An 11,740-nucleotide genomic window follows, 5' to 3' on the forward strand; every position below is an offset into this window, starting at 1 on the left:
ACTTGAATTATTGTTAAAGGGCTAAAAAAGGAATTCATGAAAATTTTTAGGTGCAAGTGTAAAATAAAAATATCAAATTCTTAAGGTGATAATGCATTGGAACAGTAGGGCATTATAGTAGATGAGATTGAAATAATCATGGGCCTCAGTTATAGTAAATATGATTGCTATCATGATATGTGTTAGTTGTGATAATTAGAATGCCATATGGTGATTGCGCTGAGAAGAGGCAGATTTGGGAAAAGGTTGGATTGGGCTTCAGCTTGTGCTAGCCTCACCTAGATCCATGTAAATTATTATTATTATTGTTTTAGTTTTTGAATTGTCAACCCGTATTTCTTTTAACCAACCCGTGTTTCTCAAGTCCCAATTCAAATATGTTGCCCCAAAATAAGCCCATAATCACAAATCAAATTTTTTTGAATTAACCCAATACCCAAACCCATCAGATCCTTCCCAGTCTCTTTCTCTTCCTTCATGTTCAGAGACACCATTCATTACATTGATATTCTTAATTTCCAGCCCCTGCATTCTAAATGCCTGGATCTACCCCTAGCACCAAGTATCATGGTATGTCATGGATATAATGACATGGTGTTTAAGAGTGAATTTAGCATTTGGAAAAAAAGATTAGTTGGCTTGGTTGGTGATTCATGATGTTATAAGGGTAGGAACCAATGTGTAGGTAAATAAGTTGTAAACTTCAAAAACTATGTGATAAGACCCAAGAAAATATGTGAGTGGTCTAAGAAAAAATGACAATATATTAGGACTTGTGTATCCCAAGTACTCGGAGAATTTGGGGTCAATAAGGTGATCATTGGAAATGAGATAAAACACTAGAGATTGATGGGTCTAGGATAGATACTAGGTCCACCTTGGTGGAAAATTATGCCGACCCTACTCCCAGAATCCCTATGACTAGGAAGTCCAAGAGAAGATGCCATAAAAGAATGGATACAAGATAAAACTTAATTAGGAACACTCATTCCATTACACAAAATAATAATGACTACCATAATTTTTCCGTTCAAGACAAAATAAACATCATTCTTTGCATCTTATTAGGCTTTCTCAAAAGATATACATCAAACCTTCATGACAAAGACGTAGCCATTGGTATGGGGCAAACCAATTGATATCCCAAGACCTTTTGTTCAAGAGAGCTTTGTACACATCTAACCCAAAAGGATCATGTCTCACTAGAATCACCCTCCACATTAGCCTTGCCTTTACCTAGAATAATGTAAAACAAGAATGAGCGACAAGACTCAGCAAATATAATATGAAACAAAAAAGTATAAGAATAAGGATTGCAACAATAGATATACTCATGGAACCTAACCATTAGCTACATGAAACGCACCAACCTCGTATACTTAATGAATAAGATTTGCAAATCTTATTCATACGATTCTTGGGGCCCATTAGCTCAACCCAAGGTCTTACCATATCATAGGCCATGAGGTCTTTGGGGGCTTATTAGCTCAACTCAAGGACTATGCCCATATACAACATACGAACCTTAAGGCCCATTAGCTTAACCCAAAGTCTTGGCACACAAGTAACATACACAACATAATATATGAAAACATGTGTATGAATCGCTTTCCAATCATAAGCTTCCACATAGATCAGCAATATCTCTCTATCATGCCCATGCATGCACATTTATCCCCTAAAAACATTTACCTAAGAAATGGAATCAAGAGAAAAACACTTAAGAAGCAACTTGATTTTAATAGTGGAGAAATAGTAGCATCGGTCGACAACCCTCAAAAATGGTCGACAACTCGCCCATTTTGGACGTTTGGCAATGGGAAATCGACTTCTTTATAGCTTTAGCTGACTCGACCAATAGCTTGATATGCAGAGTTGACCTGGCCAAGAGCTGATTTCTAGATAATCGAATTCTATTTGGAGAAGTTGACTCCTGGCCTCAGAAGTCGAATCCTATCATACTAAAGTCGACTCTTGAACTAGGAAAGTCAACTTTTTGAAGCCAGAAACACGAGGAACCAAAATGAAACCCCAACCAGTACACGTAAGATCAAAAAATCTTGCATTGGTATTGATCCTAACCAAGAAAAACACCATTCCTTAGAAAAATATAGGATGGAACAAACTCTATTTGAAGTTCCAAAAAGTTTCAACAAGAATCAAGGAAGATTTACAAGGCTTTTTACATAGACATCATGCAAGAATTATTTCCAAAAACAAGGGTTATTCTCATTAACAATCTCAAAGATACATGGATCCAAGAGTTTTAAAGTTGTTAGAAGGATTAGAACTTGCCTTGCTATGCTTCTCCTTTGATTTAAACTTGAAGAAGCTACCACAAAAGAGGTAAACTTGTACTCCAAAGCTCCTAGTTCATCTAAATCCATATTTATTCTCAACTAATTTCTCTCATCTTAATTTTCATTCATCTTTATCTTGTTTATTAAAAATTCTTAAAATTTCAACTGTTGTAGTTAGAATGTATCGAGATTCACTGTGTTTTGTCATGGAGAGTCATCTAATGTTACTATATGTAGGATTTCACTCTTTTAAGAAAAATCCCTCAAGATGTTATGTGTCAAATTCGATAAACCTAACCGTATGTCAAATTGCATCAATATTGTTTAAAAAGGGAAAAATGCTTTCAATACTCTTATCATTGGGGCTAAAAGTAAATAGTACCCCTAGATTTGAAAAATAACAATAACCTCCCATGACTTTTACAAATTTAGGTTGCATTAAGCCCTATTATTACTCCACTCATTAAATTTTTTCAAAATGACTAACCTACCATCACCTTTTTCTCTATGAACCTACCACTACATAGAGAAAAGATGACTACATCGGCCACCGAAGAGGAAATGAACCATTGTAGATTAACTCAGTCATTGTTAGGAAAAAAAAAAAATTCCACTACTAGGAGACGATATAGACTAGAAGCTTATTGACCATGGAGAGAAAATGAGATCTTATAATGAGGGAGACAATGCAAACCAAAGTCTCACCGGCCATAAAAGAAGCCTTTAGTCCTTGGTTGAGGAAGAACATTGTTGGAAGCAATTAAAGGTTAAAGAAGGCCACCATAAGAGTTGAGGAAGAACAAAAGAGAAGGGTCACTATTGAATAAAAGAGACAAAAATGATATATTATAATAAGAGAAGACCTATCGTTAACTATTTTTTCGATAGACAATATCTCTACATTTATTCAAAAAAAATGATGATAGATTCTATTCCAACCACATTGGGCATTGGTGGACTCTCTTTCTTCTCTACAAAGGTTCTATGATAAACCCACAACAAAAAAGTCACTCACCACTAGTGTTTTTGTTTTGTTTATTTTTAATTGAAAAGGAAAAAAAAGAGAAAAAAAGAAAAAAAAGAGAAATTTTAATTATTTTATTTTTTTCAAGACGTTTAATCGCTTCTAATTCCATTTCTCCTGGCGCCTTCTTCTTGGGGGGTGGTGGACGGGGGAAAAGGTCACGACTTTGGTTACAATCACAGCTCCAGTTCATCGTATTTCCCCTCTCTGCTTCTGATACTCCGTCGTCGCAACCGTTGATCGTTACCCTTTCGTAGCCGCCGTTTCTTGGAAGGCGACATAAAGAAGAAACAAGATGATTATGCGATTCCTTACGGTGTAGTCACGGCGCTCTCATCGTCATTGGCTTTCTTTTCTACCGACGGCAATTCGTTCTGGGGTTAGGGTTTTTTCTTGGCCCAAGAAATTGTAGTCGGTCTAGATATTCAGGTTAGATAGGAAAGGGTATTCGACGGAGTTTCGATCTCCAAGGTAAGACTTTCATCATCAATTCGTGGCATCGTCAAGGCTTTGTCCATTGATCGACGCATTATGTCTCGAGTATAAAACAAACAAAATTTTTCGATTCTGTTATTCAGGATTTTAAGCTTGAGAATTTGGTTTTAGGATTAGGTTTAGGGTTAGACATAGGGGACAATCGCGAATGGAAGCGTCTGCTGTTAGTTCGGACGCCTACAGAGGTTCTTCGACGAGTAGCAGTAGCAGCAATTCAAGAAGATATGGAGTGCAGTTGTCTGCCTCCAACTTTTTCCAGTCTCCGCTGTCTTCATTGTTGGAATACTCGGGCATTCTGAGAACGAGGCCAAGCCACCAGGAATCTGATAGCGTGATGAGCAGAGGCGTCTCTGTTGGTTCCCAGGGCCAAGTTCAGAACGATTCAGTTGTGGCTGGGAATGATGGGGAGGTTTCTATTAGGATAATTGGATCCGGTGAACACGAGCATGACCGAATTGGGACTGCTGGCCAGCTGAGGGGAGTGGCTGCACAGAATGAAGTATACCCGCAGCCTATGGCTAGAACCGCGTCGACCTTATCAGTGTTGTCGGCATTGGGTGGTCAGGGAGATTCGGATTCCAGGAGTGATCAGTGGTCTGGGGAGAGTGTCCCTCAAACAGTAAATGGAGGAGTAGCTGAGGGGGCTGATTCTGGGGTTAATAGCAGGGATTCGCCTTACCAGAGATATGACATACAGCGGGCAGCGAAGTGGATTGAGCAGGTCCTTCCATGTTCTCTGCTTCTCTTGGTTGTTTTTGTTCGGCTGCATTTGGAAGGTACATTTCGGCAGCCTCCCTTGTCTGTTCATTACTTTACAGCAGTAACGCATCAAGCTAGATGGTTGGCCATATGAATTCTAGCTCACTTAGCATTTCTATCTATGTTCATGTCTTTTGTAAGGCCCTTATATCATATCTAAGAATTTCCTGCAACATTTTGTGTTGGTAGTTTTTTACCTCTTTTGCTAAAGACTTGGTTCATTCTATTCGCTCTCCTTACAAGAGCATGTATTGGTTTTCTTCTCATATGACTAAATCATTTTAATTATATCCTTTCTTGTATGACCGCACATCCACTTTGTTAGATCTATTATGATTTATTTCCTTCCATGTATTTAGACATGTATAAAATGTGTATATAAGTCAATAGGTAATAGCAGATAATTAGGGTAATTAGTCTCAATTAGTCTCCATAATTTTAGGCCTCATTCATTGTAATTAGTCTATAAATAATAGAATTGAGAGGCTAATCTCTCAAGTTTTCTCTCCCACTCACTCACACACTGTAACATCCTCATCTCTGTTGGGCTCATATTTTGCATGTGTTGGTACTTTATAGTCCAACATTCCATGTCATACAACAAAGCTAGTCTTACAACCATCTTGTAAAATTTTCCTTTTAGTTGTTCATTACTCTCTTTTGTAAAATCAATTATTCACCTTTGATTTATTAGCTTCATGTATTTGATGTAGATTGCGCATTTCTATGTGTAAAATTATATCCTAGCATAGTCAAGGCATACTATTGGTTTGATTCCATTAGGTCTAATTCTTCAAATGATTTGTGAATTGCATACCTTCATTTGGTCCTTTGTTTATTTATTGCCTTTTTAGTTATTTTTTTTATTCGTTTGTTACTTGAATTGGAGTTGAGAGCTCATTTGGATGTATGTGAGCTACACTTACGGTCCCCTTTAGGTAGGCCCATACACGTACCTTTGCATACGAGTGGCAACTGCACATATCCTATTTCTTAGGAGAACCTGAAGTTAAGAGTGTAGATAAGGAAAGACAGGAAAACCAAGAATCAATGTTCACCACCTTCAATTTGAATCACTTGCTATCAACAAAAGTGTATGTAGTCGTCCAACAATCCATTAATTCGTTTTTTCTCCTCAAGTCGAATAACATGCAAGTGGGTGTAAAATAACAATATTAAGATATTAGTTTTTTTGACGTGGAGGAACTTTTAATCGATCGTCTAAAGTTTGGTTCAATTGCATTTCCTTTATAGTTTGGGCTGATGTATACTGTTGAGAGTTCTTTGCTGAGTGGAGTAGTGAAAGTCTTGAGAGGATGTTACAAACTCTGTGTTGGCACAAGTGCTTAACAAGTATTGTCCTTCCCTAATGGAGTATAATCTTGAAATTGGTTATGAGCTGGTGAGGGATGTTGTTGAACTTAATATAGGTGTAAAGCACAAGTTTTACTGGATCAAGAAGGGAGAGTGGCAGGCAGTTGATAGAAAGAATGGCAATGAAGAGAGAAAGAACTTTTGAATTCACTGAAAGATAGGATGAAGGTTTCAATATTGTTTTGATGTTCAGTTTCTAGTGGATGACTAATGACCCTTATTTTAATGGAGAGATAAGGACAGGATACTAGCATACAAGGTCCTAGGTAGTTCAATGGTGCAGCATCTGATAGTGGGGATGACATTGTCAGTCATGGAGGTAGTGGCATTTGTGGCATCTTTGTCTTCAAACATGGGAAAGTTGTTATAGGAGATGCTGCATTTTGTCTGCATTGTTGTATTGGCATGTCAGGAAGTGGGTTCAGGATGTCTTGCATTTTGGTTGGAATCATAGCTGTCAAAAGGCGCAAATGCACTGAGCGCAAATTAATGCTTGGGGGCTAGGCACGAGGTGCAAGGTGAAGCGCAAGCCTCAGGAACATGAGGCTGTGGGAGAGAAATGATTTTGTTAATTTTGTTTATTTATAATTTCTTGTTATGCTAAGGTTAGAATGCTGTTAGGTTGGTTTTAATTCTGTTGAAGGTTGTTTAATTCTGTTGTGACAGTTAGCTCTTGTTAGTTAGGTTCTTGTAACTCGCTGCAACTTGCAAGTTGTTTGTGATCAAAGGTAGCTGAATATAAATACTCAGCTAACCCTTATTTCTGTAACTTAAGACCAGATATTATCTTTCAGTGAAAACTCTCTTCCTCCTTTCTTGTATATCCTTTCAGTTTCTTCTGCTCTATTTCTTCTTTATCACCTTGAAGCTCTTGCTTCATGGTATCAGAGCCATAGACAAACATCAATGGCGGGAAATCAAGAATGCAGTTCTTCATCTCTACATCGATCCTCCTCTTCTTTGTCATCGGCATCACAGTCTGATTTCTCTGCTGTTGGAAAGGTGTTCAATTTCATTCCTATCAAGTTAGATACCAACAACTATCTCTTCTGGAAGGAGCAGATTCTAGCGACCATCAGAGCTTTCGATTTGATGCCATCCATAAACAAGTCCACACCACTGGTGAAATACATTTCAGATCCGACTTCTACTGACTCTAATGCTCAGGTTGTAAATCCCGATATCTTACCTGGATTAGGTCAGATCAACTCCTTGGTTGGTTATTTTCAACAATTGATAAGGAAGTACTTGCACAGGTGATTCGTTGTGAATCATCTACTGAGGTATGGTCAGTTCTTGAGAATTTGTATTCTCAAAAAACTGTTGCTAAATCTTTCCAACTAAAACAATAGTTAAGATCGGTGAAAAGGGACTATCTCTCTCTCTCTGTTAATGAGCATATTCTGAAAATCAAAACCATAGGGCATGCTCTAGCAGCTATTGGTGAACCTCTTAGTGATAAAGACTTATTGCTAGCCATTCTAAATGGTCTAGACAATGATTATGAAACTGTTGTTAGCCTTATCACATACCAAATGGATGATATAAATTTAGAAAAGGTTCAATATCTCCTGTTAATGCATGAACAAAGGCTGGTTGTCAAAAATTCTTAAATGTCTTCTGTTCTCAATTTTGATACTACATCATCTATGAATGCAAATGTTGCCTCTTATTGGTCTAAAAATGGGAGTGGACCTATTCAAAGTCAAGGAGGTTTTATTCAGAGAGGAGGTAGTCCTATGAATAAAGGAGGTAGAGGGTGTGTCAAATCTAATGCTAGGAGAATTTACTGGCAATTATGTGGAAAACCTGGACACTTTGTTGATAAGTGTTATTATAGGTTTGACAGAAATTTCCAAAGATTCTCCTAATCAGAATTTTGGATGAAGTGGTACCGTGTCTCAATTTGATCCACGAGCATATCTTGCTGTACCAAGTGATTCTAATAAAGTTTATCTGAGTGAAGTAGGTTCTATTCAAGGGGCTCATTATGGTAACCTTCCTCAGACCTCAGAAACTTCCATTATGTTTTTTGATTATGGCTTCCACTGATAATTCCTGTAACCTTACGCTGTCCGCTGCTTGTTTGACAGTCCTGGGCTAGAGCATCTCGACTGTCGACTGTAGCTTTTCACTCAAGCCATTGATGAAACTTAAGACGAAGTATGCCTCAGTTAGATGTGGATTAAGGTTAAGCATTAAGGATTTCAACTCCTCAAACCTCTCCTGATATTGTTGGACTAAACCCTCCTATCTTAGTTTGTTAAACTCTTCGACTATATCTGTCATGCTCCTATCTCCAAATTTGCCACATAATTCTTCAACAAAATCCATCCTGTTGTTATTATCTTGCACCTAGACCCCACCTGAAACCATGAGTTTGCCATACTGTTGAAATACGCAGAGGCTAGGGTGATCCTCTTCTCTTCCGGTATTCGGTGTAGTGAGAAGAGTTTCTCACAACACCGAATCCACCATCTTGTTTTTCCCCTTTGAACGTCGAAAGGTCTAGCTTTGGCATGGGAAAGTGCGGTGAGTTATGTGCCGTTGGTAACTCTTGTAGCCTTCCCACAGTCCTTTCCTCCAAATTATCTCCAGTTGCAGCAGGTTCCACCTCCATTTCTCACCCAATGTCCTAAGAGTTGGTCCGAATCCTGGGAGGATTGAATCAGTCTATTCCCTAGGAGGAAAATCAGGCAACAACCTCACCTGGTTTTGTTGAGTGAACATCTGCATGAAATTTTGTATGTGGTCGCGAATCTGATTACCTGACTTCCTCGTGCAAACTACCGACCTCTTTGCGTGTTTGCATCACCTCTGCATGCATGTTTCTTTCCATCGCATCGATCTTCTGCTCCATTGTCTCTTCCATCACCCCTACTTGACTCTGCAACTCTAATACAGAGGCGGTCACCTATAACAATTGTGACTCCATCTGCTTCATCCGGGTACCATCTGCCATTGACGTCATTGATCGAGTCTAGAACTAAGCCGAGAATTGCTGCTTTGATACCAATTGTCAAGATTCTAAGATCCGACAAGCAATTCTTCTTCATTTCTAGGGAATTAAGACAGAATTTGGGAAGGAAAGGATAGAAGAACAGGGAGAGAGAGAGAGAGAGAGAGAATGTCTGAAATATCTTAATTCTGTTAGGATATTCCCCTTAGCTGTCTATATATATCCAAGCCACTACGGGGTACAATTCAAGCAGCAGCTTGAAGGTACAACTGCCTATAGCTGAATTACAAAAAAGGAATTAAGGAAAATGAAATAGGAATCCCTTTACAGAATATGAGGGTTCCTGACAGTTCTCCAAAAGTGGCCCATGAATTTTACATCTCTATTAGAAACATTAGTAATTGGAATTTTGTGCAATCTCACCACTTCCTGGAAAAACATCACAGTGATTGTTTTGTATCGAAAGTTTTAAAACATGGAATGAAGTGTGCCATCTTCGAGGATCATTCCACCACCAGAAAAAATCAAACCCTTTTATAGTTTTAAGAAGTCCTAAGACAAAATCCATGATCTAACTGAGAAAACGTAAACCCCAAACCTGGTTCTGTCTCAGTTACTGGAGTGTAGAGCCCTGTATTTTGTGAACTTCCCTTGCCCACTTGAGAAGCTGGACAGCTCACCATCACCAACCTGTCCACGTCCCTAAACATTTTATTGCCAATAATAACAGTGAGCCACCATTTCCATGGTCTTGTTTGTGAAAAATGTCGCCCAAGCCCTTATGATGAAGCTCCCTAATAATTTGCTTGTGCAAAATATAAGGTGAAAACAAAATAGAAAATATATGTACCTCTTTATTTTTACAAAACTATTACACCTATGTTTTTCTTAGTATTAGATATTGGGTTCTCTTATAAAAACTATAAATAAATTATAAATCTCACTTAAAAATGTATTATTTTTATAGATGGTGAGGATATTGTTATTAATAAAGAGCTAAAGCTGAATGCACAACTCCAAAACTTTCCATATTCAAAATGATACCAGCAAAGCCATCCTAAAAAGCAACCCCAATTAAGCCACTAGATACAGCAACCCAAAGAAAATATAAAATCACAGCCTACTAAGCCACCACTTACGTAGAGGCAACCCCCTATTATGCTGATTCTAACATATAGTCAACCCAAAAGTTAAATCCTCCTAGCAAAGCATAGAGAGGATCACCACCAAACACATAACAGTTGCAGCACCGCTTGAGCAAGAAAATAACCAACGCTTATGCTCCTCATAGGCAGCAAAGCCTGCGGCAAATCATCACCCAACCAATTCTGCAAACTCCTTCAATAATTGCTGAATCTAAGAGGATATTGAGGCAAATTTTCAACATGGTTACGCTTCGCAATCTTGCCAACCAAAGCATACACGAGTCCAAGTTTCCTGCTCTCAACTTCCTACCTTTTTTGCAGATAAAAATCCATTAACTTTGCTGCCTCAGGCTCCCCTCTAACTTCCCTTAAAGGATGTAAGCTATACTTCTTATTGCCTTTTTAAAAGGAATAGGTGTTGGGTTTGGTGAGATTATCCATGTTATGATTTCTCATTTCCCTATTTAAGCACTGAATTTTGCAAGAATGAGGACATTTTTCAATGTGTAGCTTTAGTTTTTCTACATCTTTTGAAACAACATTCTCCATGCCCCCTCCATCAGTAACCAAACCACACACTTTGCCACCACAAAGAAATTGTGCGCAAAAGATGTTTCACTGCCTCTGACCTTCTTCTTCTTCTTCTTCTTTGGTTGCTCGACATTACTCTTCAAACCATCAATGACTCCCTTTGCACTGGATAGACATAAACTTCTTAATTCTCATCATTGTAATTATCGTAAATGTTATATTGCCTCTACCATCATACCAACATGGTTTGAAGACAAGCATAATTGCCTTGTTGGTTGTGGCAGCCCTTCAACTTTTCCAGTCGATTGTTTGATCATTCTGAACACCCCTAGCAGCTTTAGAATTACCATGAGTCCTTCATATACAGGTCTTTTTGCATTGTAGTGTAAAATTCTCTTCCTCTTCTCAGCATAAAGGCATATTGTTGAGCGTCTTCAAGATTATATAACAAACCATTCCCATCTTAAACTAACTCGAACAAAAAGGTTACTAAATTCAGAAGAATAATCATGTACCATCATACCTCATTGCTTAAGTGAGTGTAACTTCTCATATAACTTCATGGCATGATCAGTTGCTACAAAATTTTTCCTCACCCGGCTTTCATGTGCTGCCAAGTGCTGATTTCTTGCTTTCCTTCTCACGTTCTTGTGCACATTTCTCAGCTCTCTTCCATCGCTGAAGTGACATGCCCTTCAATTTAAGCCAGTTTCCACTCAAAATAATTCTCAAAGCTAGCTTCCCAATTTAAGTAATCTTCTGGATGCAACTTTCCATGAAAATCAACAGCAGCAACCTTGATTCCACCACCATATAAATCAAAGGCATGTAATAGCCTCTCTTCCAATTCACCTTTTACTGCATATGATTAATGGATCCAATGTCATGAAAAGGGGTTTTCATCCTCTCCATCTTCAAATTTGTTCTCAGTACCACCTTACAGCTACAACATGTCAAAAGCATTGCAAGAAATGTTTTCAGATTTTCCATACAGGTTCCCACATGTTCCTGTCGCTGCAAAGCTTGTACAGCTCGCAAGAAATCTTCAATATACACCACATCTCCACCAACCCAGTCAGTCGGGCTTGATTGTATCTTCCAATTTATCTATTGCTTCAAACCTTAGCTCTCAAGGGAAAACCCTAACACAACT

General features: G+C 38.3%; 1 protein-coding gene across 4 annotated transcripts in view; it reads left to right on the forward strand.

Moving 5' to 3' along the window:
- Window positions 1-3,440: 3,440 nt before the first annotated feature.
- The window catches only part of LOC127788469 (uncharacterized), a 30,665-nt gene continuing 22,365 nt past the window's right edge, over window positions 3,441-11,740 (forward strand). For 2 of the 4 annotated variants that reach the window (XM_052316759.1, XM_052316762.1), the window contains exon 1: window positions 3,441-4,595. In XM_052316759.1, coding sequence (XP_052172719.1) covers window positions 3,968-4,595 — 628 coding nt within the window. In that variant the 5' untranslated portion in view covers window positions 3,441-3,967. The remainder of the gene's footprint in view (window positions 4,596-11,740) is intronic. The other 2 variants (XM_052316760.1, XM_052316761.1) reach the window with 2 other exon arrangements.

Source organism: Diospyros lotus, chromosome 13 (genome assembly GCF_014633365.1).
Source record: "Diospyros lotus cultivar Yz01 chromosome 13, ASM1463336v1, whole genome shotgun sequence".
NCBI lineage: Eukaryota > Viridiplantae > Streptophyta > Magnoliopsida > Ericales > Ebenaceae > Diospyros > Diospyros lotus.